This window comes from Anser cygnoides, chromosome 5 (assembly GCF_040182565.1).
Source record: "Anser cygnoides isolate HZ-2024a breed goose chromosome 5, Taihu_goose_T2T_genome, whole genome shotgun sequence".
NCBI lineage: Eukaryota > Metazoa > Chordata > Aves > Anseriformes > Anatidae > Anser > Anser cygnoides.
The window spans coordinates 44,984,973-45,009,042 of NC_089877.1; the positions used below are offsets into that span (position 1 = coordinate 44,984,973).

At 38.7% G+C, this 24,070-nt stretch overlaps 1 protein-coding gene across 28 annotated transcripts in view; it reads left to right on the forward strand.

Annotated features, from left to right (window-relative positions):
* NRXN3 (neurexin 3) overlaps positions 1-24,070 on the forward strand; it is a 1,012,648-nt gene that overhangs the window by 969,215 nt on the left and 19,363 nt on the right. For 13 of the 28 annotated variants that reach the window (XM_066997130.1, XM_066997143.1, XM_066997144.1 and 10 more), the window contains one exon: positions 6,200-6,275. In XM_066997130.1, the coding sequence (XP_066853231.1) occupies positions 6,200-6,275 (76 nt within the window). The other 15 variants (XM_066997140.1, XM_066997145.1, XM_066997137.1 and 12 more) reach the window with 3 other exon arrangements.

Genomic DNA, 24,070 nt, shown 5'->3' on the forward strand with positions numbered 1-24,070 from the left:
TGTGGCTGTGGCTGTGTTGTGATGTGAAAGTACCTGTAGTACTACCAATTCTAACAGGTTGGAGAGGATTAATACTGATAAGAGATTCAAGACTGTCTTTAAGAGTTTATACAGCCCCAAATTACAACTTCTTTTAAAATACCTCAATACAATTTGTGGAACATTTCTAGTATTTTCCTGTTTGTATGCAGATTCTTTTTATCTGTATGTGGTAGCTTGAATTTGTCCAGGCGGAGTCTCTCAGGCCTGCTAGACTGTAATGAACTCCAGAGTATTTTGCAAATAAGGATTAAAAAGAAAGTAAGAAACAGAAGATGTATAAAGGACAGATGAAGGATTTCCATTTAATTGAAATAATGTGAACAGAATACAGATGCTTTGAAAAGACCAGTTATCAAAATACAAAAACTTGAGGTATTCAAGCTAGAAATTACACCTAATGAGAGAGACGCTTCCTCTTCTATCTTGTAGCCAGGAAATGTCTTGGTTTCTAGAAGACAGAACAGCATCACTAACACTTTGCCATTCTGGGGGAGCATTCACACTGTGTACTGGTATGCACAGCAGACTATACGTTGTACATATTCCATAGTAAGTTTGAAATATTTAGGAAATAAGGCAGTATGGGAGCAGAGGAGGGATTCAAGTGGTCAGATTTTTTAAAAGTTTGCTGAGTTTCATCTCTGTACATTTTAGGTGTGAAATGCAAATGCACTGCTCAGATAAATACAGCTGAATTTCCCTGGTGTTGGTAAGGTATTTGTACCTGGCATTTTGTGGTGGTCATATCTCAAGAAGAACTGTAAATTGTGGTTCCTTGGTGGCAAAGAGATTTACACTTCTCTTGCAACAAAGCATTAAGTGTCACTTTTCAAATAATGATGCTGAATTGGAAGTAGTGTGTGCAGAAGAATTTCAAGCAAAAGGCAAGTAGGAAAATTGAATCCTACTTTACAGACTGAAGCAACTGCCAAGTACATAGTTCTGGAAGAATTTGTTTGCAGGGTTTGAATTTATGGGTCCTTGTCTTTTCTCTCTCAGTAGAAGTGAGGACTCCATCATTCTAGGGTGTGTTATTTATAATTTCATAAAGCTGTTCTGTGACAGGACTTATTTTACCCAGTATGCCTAATCTTTCTCACATAATGGTGCACCCAAAGAGCAAGGTGTCAAAGAAACTTTATGGTTGGGAAAAGGGAAGATTCAGCACCTGCCATTTTGTGTAGAACAAAGGAGCAAAGGTGTGGGATCTGACACATAAATTGCGGCTTCGGGCACTTGGAAAGATTGGACAGGCATGGAGTCATCTTGAGCAGGTCTTGCCATGCCATCTCAACTTCCCTTACACTTTGCATCCCACACCTGTATGTACAGTTTAATGAACAAAGATGTAGAAGTATCACGGTGGCAAGATTGAAGAGGCCCTTAGAATGAATAATTAGGAGGAGGTGATTACAGCACTAATAAGTCATTGAAGGGAACGGGGAGCCAATTCAGTGAAATTGAAAGAATTTGAAGGTAAATACACCCATAAATCCTCTAGGGTGGACTCAGAGTTTAGCACTTTCTCCTGCCCCAGTTTTATTCCAAGGCAATTTCATTAAACACTAGAGAGAGGGAGAGGAAAAATAATAATATAAATGCCATAAAAAATCTTACAGAGGAAGAAATAAAAAGGGTTCCTGCCAGAGAGAAATTTTATTGAAAGTTATTATAATACCTATCTTTAGTTTTATGTCCTTTAATACAGGGCCAAGTAATTTCAAAGCTGGGATTTTTTAAAAATGAAGTACATATTTTAAAATAGTATAGTATGAATTATTATTTTTAATATAGAATTTAGCTAATATATGGAATAGGAAAATATTTTCTCTCTCATGTTGTCTCCAGTGAAAACAAATTGGTTCCATCATAGCATGCGGGGAACTTTCTTTACTGTCATGTTGCCTGTATGTAAGAAAGGTAAGCTGTTTAGATTACTGGACCGACACTAAAAACCAAATCCGTTTACCTAACCTTGGGCCAATGGATGAGCGTAATCAGCCCAATTTCAAAAATGCTAAGAGCAAACCAGGAATGGAATAGCTGGTTTTGCTTATTCCCTTACAGTGAACTGTTTCTGATAAGAAATTGATGGTGGAGAGATTCCTGAGGTTGCAGCTCACTAGCCTGTCCCATCTGGTAGATGCAGAAGATTAATAAACATCCAGGGAAAATTCTCTTTTAAAAGTTACAGATTCCAGTTACAAGAAGTTATGGTCTTTTGGAGGTTTCCCCAGCTCTGTTTCTGTGGTCAGGAATTTCCTGCTGCTTCTCACTGAAATAGCTTTATTCCTCTGGGATGATTCAGATGTTAGTATCTGAGCGGAAGGTGCATGGAAAACCAATATGTGATGGGACTAGAAAATCAGTTAGTGATGAATTGTGATGGAAAGTACTGAGATTAAAACTACAAGATAGGAAATGGCAAGACAGATTAGTGTACTTATCTCTTCTGTGGTTTGTAGAGATCTCATTAATGACCTTGACTTAAGTCTAACACCGCTTCTGGAGGCTTTTCTCCTTTTCTAACCCTCATTTTTATACATACAAAATCACTAGCATGGGACAAACAGCAGTCACAGAGCAAGAAAACTGGAGCATCAAGGGAAATAGCGTGCAGTGGAGGTGGGGAGATAAGGACAGAGATTAATTGATAGACTCAAGCGTGCAACTACTTATGAAAAAGTGCAGGTACAGATTGGAGTTGTCAGGCTTGGTGAGTATTGCACATCACACACTTGAATTTTGTCTAAGCCTGGCTGACTGTGTCCTTCTCTGTTCAGAACCAAAGCAAGCTGCAGGAGTGTTTTATAGAAGAAAAACTAGAACACGCATCTAAGAGTGCATAATATGTAGATTGTATTTACCATCTTTAAGCTGCTTATTATATAGGAAATTGTCCAAGATAAACAAGGATCAGGCTTCGTGACCTTTCAGGTCCTGCTTAGAACACTCATCTTGGCTTCAAAATTCTGCGTCTCCCGGTGTTCAGGATCTGTCACATGTGGTTGGGTGGGATGTCCCAAAGGCTCACTTTACTCAGCATCCTGCTTCTGACCCTGCTGTGAGGGTCCTCAGGGAGAGTTCCAAACAGGACAATGCAAGCAGTGAATACTTGTTTGGTCTTCAGTGTCTATGGCACAGGGACTTTCTGTGCTGAATGCAGTGTGTTTAATCGTGCTGGATGGGTGTTTTTACCCTTAATTTGACCAATCACTTTCAAAGTGCATTCAAATCTTTACCACCTAACAGTACTCTGTTGCAAGGCATTCCCTATTTTTAAAAGATTTTTTATTATGTGAAGAAATACTAACTCTGTTTTGGTTTTTTTTTGTTTTGTTTTGTGTTTGTTGTGTTTTTTTTTGTGTTTTGTTTTTTTTTTCTGAAACTGTTACCTTTCAGGTTTCATATGATGCCCCTAATAATTGAGGAAAAAAAGAAATTAGAAAGGAACTCCCTATTCTTTACTATATTGAATCAGATTGTCAATTCAATTGGATCTGATTCCAAGTTAATGTTGCATGAAGCTCTTAGATGTGAGCAAGTAAGTGGGCAAGTAGATAGGTACAGCAGTTGGTAAGTGATGACACAGTGTTAAAATTTTTATGTTCGTTTCCTACTTCAAGAAAATCATCGCTTTCTTCTATGAAAACCCTATGTGAGAATTGTCAGATCTTCAACTAGGGGCAAAACTCACACGCTCTAAATCCAACCTGGAAATCAAAAGAATTGCCAGGGTCTCAGTACTGTGTAAGCAAGGCCTTCTAGTAGTGATGGATGATTTATTCTTTATTCAGAATACTATCCTTAACACTCCCTTAACATGGATGCTTTAGACACCTGCATTTTCAGTAGATACATTTTGCCTCCTTAAATTTTTTTCTTTCAGTATAATTTTGTTGACTTATTATGCTAAATTACTTTACAGTGGTACTATTAAAGACTGATATCTTTCTACCCAGGGACAGCTGCATTTCACTGTTGGAGGATGTGATCACTGTTTGCAGAAGTTTTAAAGAGGTTTGCTGCCCTTTGGGATAAATAATGCTTCATAAAATAGATGTGACAGAGCCAGAATTATAGAAAGTGAATTTATATTTTGTGTATTCCTCCTTTCTTGACCTCTCACTGGGCAGACAAACTTTTAAAGCCAGTTCATTTTCAGAGAGAATTCAGTACCAGGATTTCAACCAAGTTCTTCCATTTTCCATGACTGAGAGAAGATACCAAAAAATGACCTTAACACATAAAATGGGAAATTACTCTGTACATGCCACCCTCTATTCTTTTTAATCTTGCCTCCCCATGAAAGTATTTATGCATGAGATTACTGCAAGATTGCATCCTACAAATAGTAGCCATACAGCATTGCTGGTGCAAGAGTAAGTAACACATACGACAGGGATTTCCTTAGTTCATGCCTGCTTTTTTACACATCCTCTGCTTTTATAATTTTAATTTACAGTTGAACAGTCCTATTTTTATTTCTTGGCTCACTGAAATCAAGAGTGAATGAACGTCAGGTTGAATCTGAGCTTTCTGACTGACTGCTCAATTCCGTTTTTTTTCTGTTTTTTCAAATTAAAAAAGAAAAAGTTGGGGGGTGTGAGGAGCTCCTGTCAAAAGACAGAGAGGCACTTGTTGGCATTAGAACCACGGGTGGCTGAAGAAAAGATTGGGATCTCAGAATACTTTGTTCACGTAAAAAGAAGGAACATGCAGCATTTTGGAGGCAACGTAACAGGCGTGTGAATGTAAAAGAGACCTTAATTAAAGCTGGAGAATTTTTTTCCAGAATAAGGATTTTGAAGGTTTGTCATGATGTGAGATTGCCAGGAATATTCACCTGGAGTACTGAAGTACAGCGTACTGCAGTACAGCCCTCCTGCTCCTGAAGAGCTGAGATTTAAGCAATACTTCCTGCCTGGTGAGGAACATATCAGTTGTTTTGTTTCAGGAGACATCCCGCTGATCCTGCTGCTCAGCAGAAAAGGCAGCTTTCTGCAAGGAGAAGTTGTTAAGGGAGGCAATTTCAGCAGAAGCTGTAGTCTAAGCCGATGCTGCTGAGCTGGGGTAATTTCGTTCTGTGTGCAGTACCGTTACTACCTGTGTCCAGAGGCTGCCACAGACTCTATCCCTAATGGTCTGCATTACTAATTCAACTAATTGCAGCAATTACAGGCAGGAGATGCTGCTGGGAAGAGACGCCAGTACGCTTCTCTCTAACATGCTGCGGTACATGCTGTTCATTAATTAGACCAGCAGCAAAAATAAAAATAATAATAATATAAAAATAATCACCAGCTGAAAATGCAAAGAAATGCGATGAAACTTGTCAGGGCCATGAACAGTCACAGTTTGGCTTAAGCCTTTCAGAATTGGACTTGCCAGCCTGTCAGCCCAGTCACAGCCAGACTGATCCCAGTTCATTTGGCAGGCAAGCAGGTGCAGTTGCATGTTGGTTGGGCATACCTGAAACAAGAAGCAGTTCTTCGCAATGCAGCAAGCATGTCCTAGCTTGGAAAATATAAGAGATGCCCAGCCCAGGAGGTACATTAGCAGAACAGAAGTTACCTCTGCCTCAGAGTGATGCATTCAGCAACACAGCAGAGTACTGTTAGCTGCCTGGGTGATGCATATTATCTGGGTCTATCTTGTATGTTTTTCTTTGCAGAAAGCATGTTCAGCCTGGACATGCCTCATCTGTTCAGTCTGTCAGTGGGTGCCTTCTGGCTGGCCCTGCATGGTGTTGATGTTTATCAAGGAGCCCAGCGTGTTCCAACTGGACACATCTACCTTGGCTGTCGGAGGAACGTTTGCCAGCCAAGCAGGTGTCGCAGCCCCCTGCACCTACTGTGCTCGACAGCACAGTGCCAGCCACTGCTAGCCCAAACAGCACGGCAGGCACCTCGCACCTGTGCCCACCTGAAATATTCAACAGCACAGTAAAAGCACTAGTCCTCTGACAGGGGAATCCAGCTCCACGTTGGGTGCCATTTACACAGGCAGAGCTGGAATGCTTGGTGCAAATTAAATGTTTTAAAAGTTAACCATTCTGAAACATTTTTTCCTAGGGTACTTAGCTGCCTCAGTAGCAGCCTCTTGGCTTGCAACTCTCTCATATTTTTTTTCTTTGTTCCTTCCCTTCACATGCCAGACAACAGATGACATTGTTTCATCAGCCGAATGTTCCAGTGATGATGAAGACTTCATTGACTGTGAACCCAGTACAGGTAAGTCAGGTCAGTCTTCTTTTGCTTGCTTTCTTACTTCATTTGCAAAAAACAATGCATACATATATGGATATGTGTGTGAATGTATGTATACATATATGATTATATATGTATATATATGTGTGTGTATATGTGTATATATATACTTATGTATATGCACACTGTATATAAAATAAAAAATATACAAGCCAAGCATCGGATCCCATGGACTTGGCAACAGCAAAAAAAAAAAAAAAAATCATCACTGTTTGGTTAATATAAAGTTGTTTGCATAGAAAGCCACACTTCCCAAAAGCGATCCTAGCTAATTAATAGTTTACATGTTTGTAGCGGTTATTTCACTGACACAGAGGGAAAGCAAAAATATCAATGTGGCACATGGTAAATAATAAAGATTTATGAAGTGGGGTGGGTTAATGTTTGAAAAACAGACGAGAAACAAAAGTGAAGCAGTAGCGGTTTATTAGTGTTCTTTAATCCTCATTAATTGCTCTGAAGATGAAAATGTACAAGGATACATTTGTCCATGGGATTTTTAATACAGTTAACATGGTAATGTATTTATACTAATTTTGTTTTCTGTGAGCCCAAACAAATTGGGGAGTATCAAAACATAGTTCCAACATAACAAAATTCGTAGTAATTCTTGCCATGTTATCTGCTGTGATGCTTCAAAATGTATCCATTAAAGAGTCAGAAGGACTGGCCATATGGAACTGACTCAACTTCTTCCTTTCAGATACATTTTGATAAATTGATGGCTTTTCTTTCTGGTGAGATATATGAAGTGATATCCAGCAGGCAACTGCAGTCTATTTTATTTCTTACAGGCTTTTTCAAGTCTTCTTTTTTGAGGCTTGTCATGAGTTAAGCATTTCTATAATAGAGAACAGACATCATCGAATTTCTGTGTACATTTAAAAAAAAAAAAAAAAAGGAGTTTGGTTAGAATCTTATGTCCTTAAAAGTGAAACATATAAATAGTTCAGGCTTTTTGTTTTGTTTTGTTTGTTTTTTTGCTTTGTCTTATTATTTATTTGGGATGATTTTTTTTTTTGCTTTAAAAAAATCCCCAGAATGCATTATAAATGTTATGTTCCTAGTTTCCTGAAGCCATTTGATTAATACAATAATAACTTTAAAATTCACCCAAGGCTAGTGCTTTCACATTTGTTTTGAGTTCATCATTCTGTGCCTGCATTTTTTGGTAGAACTTGGTCCTGCAATAACCTGATTTTGGCGATGCTTTGTAGCTGGGAACTTCCACCATGTAGCAGCCTTCAAACTCTCGATTTCCTTGAGTCGTCAGGGACGGCAGGGACACAGTGCTAACAGATAGCTCAGCCTACTCCCTTCTCTTTTTTTCACAAATCTCTCTGAGTTTTTAACTCCCCACCTGGCAAAAGAACAGTCCAAGTAATACAAATTGTAAAGCCTAAACAGTGTGGGTACTGGGATTTGAAATAAAGGCAGTAGTGAAATACCAGCACAATGTTTATAATGAAAGTGAGGAATGAGTTTTACAGGACCATGCTAAAAGGACTAATGTACCACAAGTGATGTGCAAATGAGTGGGTAAGAATCATTTCATTAAAGCTTCACTAACGTTTCAATACTTCAGCTTCTTTTTTTATTATTATCCTGATTGCCAAGCATTTCAATTAAACGAGGAAATGGGGTCTTTATCAGACTCCTCCTATGGTATATTTTTGTCATTTATGTTTCAACGCAGAAATCACACTTACTTCAATGGCTATAAGTTGCAATAGCAATGTTTTCAGCTTATGCTGCCAGTGGAAAAATCAAAGTGTGAGGAGAAATTTGGTAAAACAGGATGTTTAGCATGAAATTTCAGAGTGCCAACATTTCCATACTAAAAATACCTCTCTCCTGACACAGATATCTAATGCTACAGACAGGTACAAACTGGATTTATAAAATGACATGCTTTTGAAAATCCTGCTACGCATTACAGTCAGCAGCTATAAGTGCCCACAGACATCTCAGTATCTGCCGTGTAAAATAATATGATTCACTGAAAATCTGCTGAAGGTACTCTCCTAAACAACTAGACATTCCTTTACTGCATTCTATTCCCCCTCCATAGGATGGGGGTCTGCCTGAGCCACTGAGTTTGGATTCTTTCCCTGGGAGTTACTGTGGTACTTAGAAAAAAGCTGGCCTGGTTATATGTAAAAAACAGTCTCCCAGATGGTCCTTGCTGATGAGATTTACACTTCCAGATTTTGAGGTTTCCTGCTCTCAGAGGCACTGGTGTACAAAGCCACCAGAAGGCAGTGGGACACGCAGGTCCTTTTTATTTCTAGAAGTGTAAACTTCACTCATTGCATCACGATAAGAAGGAACAGCGACAGGTTCGTGGAGCTCCTCATTTAGGTTTCTTTGTCTATCTTTTTCTCCCCATTCCCACTGCATCCAGGGAAGGTAGAACTGTGTCTGCAATACACCCGGTACTGAAGCACTCTCACAACCCAGGCCACAGTGAAACGCTAAAGTGATCTGAGCTGGCTTATCAAAATCCAGCGGTGCTGGCTTGGCTGAGCAGATATGTTTGCCTTTCCACTTCAGCAGCCAAGTCAGGATTCTGGCCATATGCCAAGGGCTGGTACTTAAACATATATACAGTGTGGAAAGAAAAGAACCAGATCATTTTGCCTGTATTTTCTAGTGTGCGAGTTTGTGGTGTTTTTTTTTTTTTAATTAGGCCCATTTGAAGTTGCTTCCTCCTGTTCGGTTGACAGGTCAGTGTATTTTACGCTGCCTTCTGGCTTGCCCGATCGCTTTTGCAGCAAATTGAAAATGAAATGACTCAACCTAGCGCAGGCCCCTCTTTGTTGCTCTGATAATGTGTAGCTTTTAAAGCTCTTGAGTTTCTGCCAAACACCAGAACTTGGCCTTCCATCACCCTCAGTGCTATGGTCCAGTAACGCAAAGGTTACTGAACTCACTGCTGCAGCTGTGAGATATGATATACATCACTGTGAACCTGCTGTGCTATAACTGAGACAAGGGCAGCTGCGATGCCGCCCTGTAAATCAAAAGCTTTCAGATTTCATATGGGTCAGAATCAAATCCCAAGATCTAAATATATTACTTTGGACTTGATCCTGGATCAGAGCCACTGCCCTGCAGAGTCCATTTGAAGACTTTGTTTTCAGTGTACCCAAAGATAGTTTAGAAGACATAAAACCATGTCCTCTTTGAGGCTAAATTTCTTATGAGAACCATTTGCCAGATCTTACTGGCACTTAACTCTGATTGTCTGCTGGATCCAAGCCTTGAATCTCAGTAAACATATGATCTGCATCTGGATGCTTGCATCTCTTTAAAAGAAGATTGTGTAGAGGAAATTTCCTCACTGCCCTCTGGATTTTCCTGTCTCTCCTTGGAGAAACATCCCCCATAAATATGGTGCTCAGCTATCCTCAGTCTCTCCTGGTATCAAGCAGAAGGAAATCTGCTCCATTTCTCATGCTGTGAATGAGGAATGCCCTTTAAAGTTGGGTGCGTGTCTCAGAGTATGCTGAGAAGTAGGCTTCCCACCTCACAGGCTGAACACCACACCAACCCCAAGGAAGGAGATTGCCCTGGGGCACTTGCCAGTGGGTAAAAGCATCTCTCATTTGATGGAATTTCCTAGCTATGGTCTTACAGCCAAAACAAAAACAGATGAACAAGTTTTACTAATCAATCATGCAGACAACTTACAGGAACTTTTGTTCTTTTTTGTGTTAGGAATTTATATTGAGTTTGGTTTTCAGCATATTGGTCCTTTTTCCTATGTACACTACAAAGGCCCTACCCATGAGTATATTTTATCTATATACGCACCATATAAGGTGTGTATATATATATATATGCATATAGCGTATATACTAAAGCAATAAATGACCAATATCAGCAGTAGCCCCTATCATCCAATCACGTTTACACAGAAATTCATGCCTTCATCTAACCCTGGCATCCGCTGGCGTGGACAGATGCATGATACTGTTATTTCTTGGTGAACAAAGCACGTTAATTTCTTTTTTTGTTGGAGTTTTTTCTTTCTTCCTCTTATTTATTTATTTATTTATTTATTTATTTATTGTAATCAATAGTTTCATCTACCAATTAGCCTTGGGGTAGGGTGGGGCAGGGAGAATAAAAAAATTATACAGGTATATCCATCGATATATACACACATGCTCCGTGTATATATAGATAGATATATACATTGTATATATTTGAAGAACATTTTCTGTCGTTTCACCTCATCTTGTGCCGCATGAATTTTTGGTGATTGATATTTTAGTTTCTTTTTATTTCTTTTTTTTTTTTTTTGGCATTTAGTGGTGCCATACCGCTATTTTTTAATTTTTTAAATCATTGCTGTACTTTTTAATTTATACTTTTGGAGTTCTTCCAACAAAATAATGTTTTAATCATCTCAAAAAAAGAGATATAGATCTGCAAACCAATAAAGGCAACAAAATCTTTTCTTGCCATCCTTAAGAAAACCACATTTTTAGACATCCCAAGAAAGTTGTGTGCAAAAGAATGGAGATACTTACCCTGCCTTTCTTTCTATTCTTTTCTCTTTTCCCTATCTTTTTTAAAACTTTTGAAAATCTATCCCGTCTTTTCCCTTCCCCCTCTTTCCCCTTCTTTTTTTTTTTTTTTTTTTTTTTTTTTTTTAAATTGAGTTCAGAGAAAAAACTATCTAGAAGGAAAAAGAGAATCCCCTTTACCCCTGCATTCTCCCAGGAAAAATTCCTCCAACAACAACAAAAAAAACCCTACAAACTGCAGATGGCATAAAAAGAATTTTATTGCAATGCAGAGTATCTGTTGTATCTTTTATTTCTGGGTCAGTGCAAGATCATTTTTGTGGCATGCTGTAGTTTAGCTCATTTAACTAACCATGGCCTTCATTAATCTGTGCATGGCCTGTGATGACGCCATCTCGTGTTTCATCAGAGCTACGCATTCAGGCTAACCAAGCAAGTCCGTAGTATATGATTTGGGGGGATATCGCTTTAATTTTCATTTTTAGTTGTATTATAATTTTTTCTTTTTGGAATAGTTATGCCAATACCATTGGCTGCTTCTTGCAGCCTCAGTGTTATATATCTACTTTGCGTTACAGGGTTTTTGCTCTTTTTTTTTTTTAAATTTATTTCTCAGTAGCAATCTTATGTCTTGTCTGTGTCCATCTGTCTTGTCGGTGTGTCTTGGAGTCCATTGGTCCAGTGTTGTTATGTGATTCTGTTCTCTGTTCGTAAGCTCCCCGCTGCTCTGTCATCCCTCTCCCGCTTCCCTTTCCCCTCCTTCCCTCCCGACTTTCCTGAGGTGGGGGTCCACAAAGGGGCAGCAAGCTTTGAATGATGCCATGAGTGGCATCCCGAGGTTTCAGGCTGGATATAGCAAGGTGTCCATACAGCTTCTTAAGAAAGATAAATTTGCAGCTGGAAGGTTTTCAAACACTGTTACCATTTCACTCTTAAAAACGGTTTGTTGGCATTAAAGTGACTTCTTATATGTGTCTGGTTGTTAGGGAATTTGCACGTGCATGCTGACATTTTAGAGGTAGAATTCCTGTTATCTGTGCTTTGGGTGCCAGGAAACACTACGGATGGTGCAGGCTGTCTGCTAAATAGAAAGTACATAGGTCTTTTCATAAAAGGTAGTCCTGGGAAGGGAATATCTGTGCACATAGAACTGAAATTGTATCTGTGTGAATGTATTTCTAACATCTACAGTTGATAATAGACTTGTACTTAGGACACAAAAATGTAGAATGTGCTTAAGATTCTAAAAATGGTGCTCAGCCTTCCCTCTGTCACTGTGTAGTATCTGCCTCTTTACCGAAGCTGGTAAAAATTGCCTTGCTGTTGTTAGCCTGTATAAGCTGAACACAATTCTGGAAAGTCAACTGGAGTGTCTTCTGCCATGGGCAGCATAAATGTGCAGCAGTGTGTAAGGCAGAAGAAAAAAAGATGAGTTTCCAGGTGTCTGCTCAGACTTGAAACCTTTTTTAGAAAAAAAGAATCCCCTGTTTTGTACAGTGGTGCATTCCCCAGAATACTTAATTCTGTTCCCACTAAACAAATGAGCCACATTAGGGTGTTAGGGTACTTCAGCTAGCATCAGTGGGGGCCTGAGCTCATGCTCATGGGGGAAGAGGCAGCCAGTATCCTTGTAGATGATGTGCAGGACATCACGAAAAGCATACTCACACTTACCTTTAGCCTAGCTAATTTTTTTTGTTGTTGTTGTTTTTCCACTAATTAGTTTGTTCTGCAGAGGGGACAAGATGACAAAATCTGTGAACTTTCTTCACAAGAGAATGATATAAGACTTACCTGTTTAATCTAAAAGTTACCAGAAGAGGGAAGTAATGGGATATATTTAGATCTCCAACATGGAATTATTTCATTTAATTATTTCATTTAACTTCCCAATAGATATGTGTCGTATAGTTGCACAAGGATGAAAAGAAAATAGCTTTTCTGTTACCAATAAAACCTATCATCTTAGGCACAGTTCAGTTTTCTTTATATATGATCCAAGAGACATTGCTGATATTAATTATATCAAAAATGAATCAATATTTAAAGCTTGCTAGATTTAAGTTTTATATCTCAGTGCTTTCCACATCTGTTGATTCCTACCAAATCTAAATCTTTTTCTTGGAAATTGCTTAAATAGAGCAGCTGCTTATAGAATTGCAGTATAATCAACAGGTTCATGGTTCTGTGTAATACTGCCCTCTGTCAGATAGACCAGAACAGTCCAGCTGGGTATTGTGAGCCCTGTATTGCTAACAGTGGAAGAATTTTATTTTTTTTTTTTTTTAAACTCAAGCAGCAGGTGTTATCAGAGCAGAACAATCTGAGTTTTAGTCCCTCTGCATCATGAGGCTCAGGGTAACCACGTCTGGGTATTGTGATGAGTTAACCAAGTGCCCGGTCATCAGGATGCAAAGCTCCAGGCTGTGGATGAGCTGCCTTGTCCTGCTGAATGGTTGCTTTTATTCTCCTGATGCAGCCACAGCACCCCCTGCCACTGGCCATCCGCTGCAGAGAGCCAGAGGTTCCTTCCAAGGCAGGAGGTGCTGTTGCAGGTCCTACTGCATTCACTTGTATTCCACTGAGCCTATATAGGGATTTCTGGCACTTGAAATAGTTCATACTTTTGTTTTCTGTATCAGGGATGGCTGCTGGCTTCAGCTCTTGGGCCATTTGTCACTTTGCAAGGGAGAGCTGGGGTGTGAATTGTTAAAACCCATGATAAAAAGCCTCAATGTCAGCGTGCCTCTCCCAGCTCTGCTGTTGGCTTCTTCTCTGTTTTTGCTCATTTGCCTACCTGCGAGGCAGGGTAAATGAAATATTTCTTAGACAAATGAGGTGGAGATGAAGGGAAAGAGGGAGATGTAATTGATATTTTAATGGGCTTTGATATCCAGGTGCAGGTTGCTATACAATACAGTAAAATGCTGCTAACTATTAAAAATGCACAAGCAAACAATGTCACTGTTAAGGTTTTATTACTGTCTTCACTTGCTGTGGAAGTAACATTACTGTGTATATTTATGAAATAGGTACAAACCTACAAAAGCAACAAGAATTCCCTGAAATTAAATGCAATGGGGAGCAGGTGAGGGATACAAAAAACAAATATTTCCATGTCACGGAATATCTGCGTGGAACCATTTTTATTAAATATCACGTTTTCCTCTAGCGTTAATGCATGCAATTGGAATGAACCGTGTTCAGGCTCCATAAATTAATACCATGTGTAGACTACAATATACAGATCTTTTTTATCAGCACTTCCATAACTGTTCAAGTATCCTGAAGTTTTCTTCAAAAACTTCACAGTTTTTCCAGCATGACTTAGCTGGTGTAAGGTTCCCTGGCTTTCAATTTAGGATCGGGAGGAGATCAGGATCAGCCCCACAGTCTGGCCACCTTGCCCTTGCTGCCTTCCAGACTTTTTTAGAAGCGTGTTCTCTAAACTCGAAGCCATGTGCACTGTCACATTCTGGCAATCCCTCTAGTGCTGTGCCTTTGTTATCAAGCTGACACATGTCTAAAATACTAAGATATGATATTTTCAACCTGCTGGGACTTGCTTTTTCTCCCTGTTAGCTTTGATTTTCAGCTTCATAAAATATATGGGAAAGAAAGAAAAAATAAGCAATGACACATTCAGTGAAAGAGAATAGGTAGCACATGACTCAGGGAAAGATTTTGCCTCAAAGGCAAATGTATGTGTATTAGACCCTTCAATGCCTATAGCAACCGATTCATTAGCTCTAGACAAGAAGGAACTATCTGATTTCTGGAAGACAAATAATATCCGTGAGTCTTTTAGAAGATTAGGGAAACGTTCTGTTAAAGGGAAAACATGCTGAGCATTTACTAATACTATGGACAGAGATATAGTTTTGCTCATAAAGGCTTTTATTTATATTTCCTCTGGTCATCATGCCTAGACCTGAAGGTGGTGTCCTGTGTATTAGAAAGTACTGATGTTCACATGAGTGACAACAAGTGGAATGACACCTCAGCAGAGCAGGACAACCTATTCTCCTTCCATTTTCAACCAAAGTAGTTCATAAGATACCAAATCAGGTCAAAGGGATTACTACTTTGCCTGCATTCTGCCTTTTTCAGTTCCAATTTATTGATCACAAGAGCTAGAAATCAGTGTTTTATCCCAACTGTAAGCAGCCGGGAATCCCAGTTCTTGAGTGAAGTGAAGTGTTAATACTTGTATTGAGTGTATATACTCAATTATTAAGTATTATGTATTGAGTATTAAATATTAAGTATTAAGTATTGAGTATAATATAATTAATAATTGTATTATACTCAATACTTGCATTGAGTGTATATACTTGCATTGAGCAAGTATAACAAGTATAACTGATTTTAGATACTAGTTTTAGTGACTATGTCTTCTCTACTAAAATCTCTGGGGCTTCATAAACTTTGTATGTGACACACCAAAAAGAAAAAAAAAAAACGCTCTGTAATTAGTCCAGGTATTTTCCAGGCTATCAAAATATAATTTCAATTTTCTCTTCTTGCTCTCCATGTTCTCCTTGCTCTTTCTTGTTCTCCATGAAGCAACAAGTCTACTATTGAGTGCCTGGAGATTTATTTTATTTTATTTTATTTTATTTTTTGTATTTCTGTATTTCCCCCAGAATCTGTAGTTCTCCTGTCTGCTAATTATTTTAGTGTCAAAACGTGGATCATTAATATATAGCAAATCGTGTGTGCACTCTCTTTCTCCGTATATACATATATATAAATCTGTCAATGCTATTTTCTCTTCTGGCTAGAAGGCGCATTTGGGGGAACAGAAATAGAAGAGCAGAATAAGCTTGTTTAGGAGATTTACAAGCAAATGGGGAACAAATAGATTGTATCTTGCCTAATCCTCTTTCTCATATTCCCATTAAGTTCTGTTAATTCAAGTCTTCCACTTCTGTGTATCTCTGAAAGCAACCAGTGCATCCCAGTGAGAAAGGGGAGGCGTTCTGTGAGCACAGGCAAGTGTGGCTCTCAGGTTTGAGAGCTCAGCATCATCTGTGGTAGAGGACCCCAGGCACACGTCTGAACTCGCAGCAGAGAGGAGAAGAAGGGTCAGCCCCCGGCCAAGTTTTGAGTCACTTATCTCTGCCAGGGAATTAGGGGCACTCAGAGAGCTGTGGGGAGGATTAGGGAGGGTTTGACAGCTGGAGAGAAAGTCAAGTGACTTGGCGGTGTAGCAGGAATATCTGTGTATCCAAAGGAAAAAAGAACTTTTTTTTGGTACAGAGGGTTGGACATACTACCAGATTTGCCCTTGTTCCAGTGGCTGAAGGTGGGATTTAATAGCTAGCCTTCCCATGAACAAAGCACTGTGATATGCTCCGCACAGCAGAGAGTGAGCGAGCTCTGAGCATGAAATGATGAAGGACTTTTGAGCTTTGTTTTCTGATAAGATAACTGAGAGCTTTTGGGGGTTTGCCTGAAGCCCTTTACTTCATGTGCTTAAACACATCATATAAACCCAAACAGAATACAGAGACTGGAAGAGTTGTTGAAAACATTTTGCCCTAATTCTTTTTTGGTAAAATGTGAGGATTTGATGTTGGCAAAATACTGCAGGGACACCAACTACTTTATTCTGAACCCTCTTTGTCAAATTCATTTGCAGAAAATGTCGTATGACCCCTAAAATGCAATTTTCAACTTTTTATCTTAAAATTCCTTTCATTTTGAAATTTGTTTTAAAAAAAAATCAAAGTTCACATTCAAACAAAGTATCTCATTGCAAAATAAACTTTTTCAGTCTTTTTATCCTAAAAACAATTCACAAAATATACATATGTATATTGCTGAACAGCATTCTTTCTATGGTTTTCAGAATTGTGAGTGAATTGGAAAATAAATAAGTGAAGTAAAATGACTACCCACAAGCAAGTGGAAACAATGCAAGGTTTTTTTGGTTTGTTTGGTTGGTTTGTTTTTAACTCAGTAACTATTTTTATTTCCAGATCTTTAATGCCCTTCTTTCGTAGAGCTTTGACACAACATGCTACATTCACATGAACTAGGACACACTCACTTCACTGCTGAGGTTGCCAAGTAGTATCCTGTATCCTACATGTATGTATTAAGTTTTATAGTCATAAGCATTGTGTGGGGATTTCAGTATGCTTGTCTCTTTTTTTTATGTCCAAAATAAGACGAAAAACCTTCACCGTTCATTAACTTAGGAGTTCTTTCACTAATTCTTTTCAGTTTTTCAACTTCCTTTCTCCCTTGTTTGGCTCTCCAGAACATTAACCTATACTTTTCCACATAGTGCCATCTGTCACTAGTTCTACATCAATTTTATTAGATGGATACAACCATTAATTAAATTTATCAAAGGAGTTGGGCTAGTATGTTTCTGCGTGTTCAGTTGTTTCGTTCATAGCTTGTCATTATATTTTGAACAGCACTGGTAAAAGTCCATCCCTGAAGCTGTGTGATCTTTCCAGCATATGCTGTTTTCCATATCTATCACTTTTCCCTTGGAAAGGAAAGGCAAACAAAAATGATTTTGGAGGGAGAAGAAAATACCTCTCCTTCACTAACGCAGTATTTTTAGAAACAGCTGGTAAAACAAACTGCAAATGTTATGCCTGGAGCACCTCTATTCTAATAGCAGAATCGTTTAAAGATGAAAGCAGCCATTTGTGTGTCTAGCTCACTCTGCTAGTAATGCTCCCTCCACACCCCACAGTGGGGGAACCTGCTCAGGTAGCTTGCCTTCTTGCTTTCTCTGCCAAGGTGCTTAAACGCTGCTCTGTAGGTTCGGGCAGTGCTTTCTGTGACAAACACAAAGAAGTGATACCATAGGAAAAACACGTCTCAGTCATCTGCACCTCAAATTAGTGGATTCCTTGTTCTTCCGGGGACTTTTTTTCTCTGCCTCCCAGATGACCTTTCCTTCCCAATGGGGAAGTTACGAGTTTTCTGGTGGCCCGTCTTGTAGGTGGCAAGTGTCCAGACACAAGCTGCCAGTTCAGATAGCTTAAGAAAGTCATAGGAGCTGCCAGGCTAGGGGTTCCTAGTGTGAGAAAACTGTCTTCACACAGAAATGTTTACAGTGTCCTGAGGAATTTGAGCTGTTTTATTTCTTTTTCCATAGCAAATTTGCTTAGTTTCCACTAAAGGTCAGCAATTAAGAAGCTGAGCACCAAATGAGGCAACAGTCATTAGTACTCCTAAAACAGACATTTTGTGAAGGCCCAGATCTATGATGGAATATCAGCGGGTATTGATACCTATTGCTTTTCCCTTAAAATCTCTGTAAAAAAAAATTTATTTCCTGTATTTTGGGGTTTTTAATTTCTGATGGAAGCTACACGTTCAACAAGTTTATTTAAAAAGAATTTTAGCAGTTGGATCCTGGGAATGGTTGCACATGTGAATGTCCAGTTTTATAGCTGTATTACCATATTTTATCCAGCATCTGAGAGGAGCTTTGTGGATATTAGTACAGCTGAGCACTTACTTCAAAGATCTAAATTTTAGATTTATACACTGACAAGAGATAGTTAATCCTTTTGTGCACTGGGCCCTTAAGGACCGTGTGAATGGCAAGACTTGGTTTAAGACCTTAGAGTCTTAATTCTTCTTTCACATTCAAACCCCACTTAATCTGTCCTTCACTTTTAAACAAAGGTTGCATTTTGATCCTACAGATTTCTTAAACCTTTTGTCAGATACACACTCCAGGAGGTCATTTTTCTGGGTATCCAGTCATGTTAGGGCAACGACAGTTTTTACTGTGGTATGTCATATTACATTAATTTTCTTATACAAATGATATTTCAGCAAATGAAAAACAAGACAAATGAGCTATCTAGTGTGAAGTTAAAGATTTCAGACATGAGCTTAGAGCAATGATCATTGTTCCTTGTTGAACAGCAGTTCTCTATCAGTTTTCTCTTTTGTTTTGCGTTGTGCTGTTCTTTTCTGGTAATGAAATGCATAGAGCTCTACACATCATTTCAGGGGTAGCAGTGACAAAGCTGTGTAGAGAGGCACTGTTATCTCTCTGCTTCATTACAGTGAAGCCTCTGCTTATACAGCCTGAGTTCTGAAAATAGTTGGAAAGCTTAATAAGCATAGGGAGCTGGTGTGGAGGAAAGAGATTCTCTGCAACAGAGGATTAAGGGATGACAAATGCAGTTTCCTTTTTATATAAAAATGTATGTTTTTATAAAATCCAGAACATTTGAGCTCTGCGTCTCTAACTGGAGCAGTGGGAAAGGTACTGGAAATAGGAATTGAGGGAAATACATATGTTTGCATATATGTGTGTATATAATACATGTGTGTGATCATGTATATATAGATATGTGTGTAAGCATAGATATAAAAAAGTTAGCGTTATTCAGTCACAGAATATGGTGACAGATTTCAAACTAGCAAATATCTCAGCTATGAAAATGGAGTGCTGGTAATACACTCTATTGGTCCTTAGGAGATGGACTGCATGTCATATTTCAGGTCTATGAGTCTACTGTAAGAAATTATGTCCTTGCTCTACTCTAATGCCAAAGTAAGTTGGCAATAATGCATAGAAGCATTATTATCAGTGTAAAACTGTGGCAGATAAGTCTCTTAAGTTCAGACATAGGGTAGTTTACCAGACCTAAATTTCAGATCAGAAACAGTGAATTATGAAATTCATTGCATGCATGAAAGAAATCCGTATGCAGAAGGAATTCCTGAGAGACTAAGTTAGGTAATTGGCATCAAATGGTAACAGTAGAACTTTTTCACTGCATTCCTCACTTGTTTATAAATCTCTTCCAAAACTTTTGTCCAGAGCATTTATGAATGTGATGTTGATTTTGTTGTGGAAAAGGAAGTAGTCAGCACTTGGATCTCCATAGCAGTTTAGAATCTGGATGCAAATTAAATATTTTCATGGTCAAAATTTCAAAAAATTCCAGTATGTATGCATGCACATGCATAATGACTAATTTCATTAACCACATGTCTGGAAAAGCTGACAGCCAGATTCTGTGAAATGTTTAGTGACTTCGGTTTTTACTGGGGTTAATGAAAGTAGAAAGCGTCAGTAGAAAGAAAAATATCAACCATATTTCTTACTGTATTTCATTACAATGCTCTACTTTATTCTACATGGTTTGAATATATGAGACATGCCTGTTGGTTTTCTGAGACCAGGCAGCTTCTGAGTTGTATTTAATTTTTTGAGCCCAGTTGGTGCATCTATTCTCTGCACATTGATATTCTAGAAGAGATAAGAGATGAAGCCTGCTTTTGCTTAGAAAGTATGTACTGTCTTTGAAGTCAGCCATTGCAACTTCCATTTTTTTCATCATCTGATAATATTTCGGATCGTCTCAGTCTTATCTGAAATTCATATCTGACTCTTCTCCCATGTGCCTGGTGACAGGACGAGGGGGAATGGGCTAAAGTTGCGCCAGGGGAGGTTTAGGTTGGATGTTAGGAAGAACTTTACTGAAAGGGTTGTTAGGCATTGGAATGGGCTGCCCAGGGAAGTGGTTGAGTCACCATCCCTGGAGGTCTTTAAGAGACGTTTAGATGTAGAGCTTAGTGATATGGCTTAGTGGAGGACTTGTTAGTGTTAGGTCAGAGGTTGGACTCGGTGATCTTGGAAGTCTCTTCCAACCTAGACGATTCTGTGATAACACCGAGCCCTGTATGGCTGGTGCAGTGTTTGACCAGAAATGGACTGTAAGTACTTCAGTAACATTGTTTATCTCAAACTGAAAATGTTTTGCAGGTACTGGAAAGAAGCTTTACAGACCTATTATGAGGCAGATGAATACTGTTGTCCCCGCTTTATAAATACTGAAATCAGAGAAGTTAGAAGGATGTTTTCTTAAGTGTCTTACTAACAAGCTTTAGTTGAGATACATGGAGAAAGTTGGACAGATGCATGGAGAAAAGGATTTGTAGAACATGTAGAAGTTGCATAGGAGGGAGGAGGAAAAAAGTATTACTGGTGTTAAAAGAAGAATTGCACTAGCAAAGGGGAAGGAATGTTTCTAAATAAAATGATTTTTTCCTTACAAAAAATCCATATTTGTTAAAACAAAGGGAACAATTTCACATATAGCTTTATGTCAAAGCTGTAGATGAGCAATCAAGTCTTTCCTCATTCCCATCTATATGTGCGTTTGCTTCTAGAGTCTGGTCCACTGGCTTTAATGGTTTTGTATCCTGCTAGCCCCTGCAGAGTCCATGCAGCGCTGGGACGGAGGCTGGGTTCCAGTCTGTTTCTCACTTCTTCAGTGGAGCTGTCTACCCACATCCTAATTACAAGTTCAGTCAGTAATATTCCTGTGTCACCACTGAAGGCAATAGGGTAGCTCCAAGGTTGTTGAGGGCATACTTTGACCTGCAGTCTTTATTTATGAGTGGTGATGATAGGAGACCTGAACTTGACTCAGATCCCAGACTAAGTTGGCAGAGAGTTGGTATGAAGAATATTTTTAAGCTGGAAATAGATCAAAAATTTAAGTTGGAAATGCATCCACTGAGACATAATAAGCATGGAACCCCATGGCAGGGTTTTCAAAGTGGAATGTGTTTTTCTAAGGGAAAAGTAAAGCTGGGCAAAGAGCAGAAATGAAGTACTTTTCCAGTTAACCCTGTGCACTGTCTCTCTTCCAATGAAGATAGAGCACATGCAGCTTTTTTTTGGGGGGGGGGGGGGGGGGGGGGGGGGGGGGGGGGGGGGAAGCTTAGTACTTCCACACTGAATTCTTCCCTTTCTTTGTAGTTATATATTTGAATTGACACTTGGTTCTCTTTTTCTATATTTTTATACTATTGTTACCACTTCTAAATTACCTGACAGTAAAATAAGATAATAATATGAAATTGGGATGGAGCTACAATGTGGCAATGGCACTTCTGAGTTCCTTGTATGAATTCATTAGCCAATAAACAGCCAAAGACAAATGTCTGAAAACATGGGGCATCCACATGTGCAAGAGTGAGACATCTGAAATAATTAAATGTTGAGAAGGAGAGTATCTTATGCATGTGCCTGTTTAACATGTAGTTGAAATCGAGCAGCTGATAATTTGACTTCTGACATGCCTCCATTTTGATGAATATCTTAGTGCCATGGAAGGTTATGAAAAGAAGCCAGTTTGCATTAAACACTTAAATTTGCCATTAAAGACTGGCACGCATTGTTTAGGCACTGGGAATGACAGGCAAATCTAGCAGTTTTTCTCCAGCATGTTGTTGGTCCATGTGCCTGCTCATGCTTAGTGTCCTTTTGCAAAAGGCAAGGAAGGAGCCATACATGTCCAAGTATTTATAATGAGTCTTTTGAATTGTGGAACTTTTCTTCTAACTTCAAAACAGTGTTGTTCGCTACTACTCTAATATGTCAGTAAACCTCAGGGCACTAAGGTTAGAATTTCAACAGCTTTTTAATTCATTCATAAAGTTCACATTTGCAGGTTTTGCCAATAGCAGAATTACCCAAATAAAGTGTTTGTTCTTCTAACACAATATTTCCAATTCCTTCACTGTTTTGATTGTACTTAAGAACATCATGTGTAATAAGAATATGAAAAGGAATAATAAATTTGCTGGGAAAAAAAAAAATCTGTATGAGAAAATTTTGTGGCTTGCACAGATAAAGGAAATTAGAGTCTATGAGAAAGTAATAGACTTCCCTATTAAAATCTAACAGTATAATGTCTTACTTCATAGCAGAGGAAGGCCTAATGTGATAAGGTGGTTTTTTTAGCTTCTTTTAATTAACATTTCATCCTATTAGGCTTGGTTTGCAGTTAACTTTCATTTCACAGGTATTCATGATTGTTATGCTCCTGTGAATTACCAAACCATGAAGCTGAGACATGATGGTTAATAGCTATGCGAAGTCTTGTTTTAGCTGATTTTCTAACAGTGACTTTAAAATTTAAATGTAAATATTTCAGGTAATACAGTAAGTAGTCACATGGAAAATACATTTAAGTGTATGACTATATATCTGTTTGAATAGTGATTCAACAGCAATCTGACCTGCACCACTGGCCTATGAATATTAACTGCTCTATTAAAAAAAATAAAAATGTTTTGCAAGTTAGTGCTTCGCCAGTGCCTCAAAGAAAACAATTAAACATTTGTAATAGCGTGATATACTTTATCTTATCATGGCGTGAAGATAAGGGAGAGTGAATATCAAGGCCACCTAGCTTGCCGGTGCGGAGCAGAATTAATCAGTAGCAGAAGTCAGTCATCCTGAATTTTGTTCATAAAGCCCTTAGGGTCTGAATGGGCCTGAAGAATTTTGGTGTCCAGCTCCTCAATTTTATTCATGGATATACTATCTTTACTGTCCTAAAGTAGTCTGAAGTATGATCATTATCATCAATATTAAATAAGGTTAACTTTTGCAGTGACGTGTTTCTCTTTTAATCCAATTCGTTGTGCAAGCAAAGTAAATACGCTTCCCAGCCACTTTCTTGCTATAATGCAACCTCTGATAAACAGCTTAAAGCTTTGGCTCCTGAATCGCTGTAGAGTTTATTCCAGTCATTCACCGTGTTGAAAAAGAGGATTCAAACTTGCCTGCAGCAGCCTTTCACCACTGTAATCCTGAACTTTCAAAAAGAAATCTGCAAAAACGACCCTCTCTCTTTATGCTCCTGCACTTCCCAGCAGTATTAAACTTGCCCATAAAAACAAACAAACAAAAAGTCCTGCCAAAAATCCATCCCAAAATGCCTGGATCACAGTAATATCCCCTCTTGTCTTTTCCAAGTGATAGACAGAACTAGCTCACATGTTGAAAGCTACTTTACAAAGGGCTCCCCTGCAGTGTTTCAGAGCTAGATAGTTCATACATTAGTTGGCTCTATTGTATTTCTGATGCAGTGACAAGTGCTGCCTAGTGGAACTGACTTCAAAGCACAGATTGATAATCATTGCCATTCTGTCTCCAAACACTTCTGCTTGAGGTCTCAATGGGATTGTGGTGCATTCAAACATTAGTACAATCAAAAGGGAAGAGAATCACACATTCTCTGAACTGATGTGAGAGAACAACACCTAACATACTGCTCAAAAGGTTGGTGTTCCCTTCTCTTGCTTTTCAGAGGAAGAATTGTGGTTGTATTTATTTCAGCTTACTCAGTATCATCATTTCTACCCAGGATTTTCTACCACTTCCCAGTGGTATTTTAGTAGAACCTCTTAGCAGTCAGTTTGGTAGTG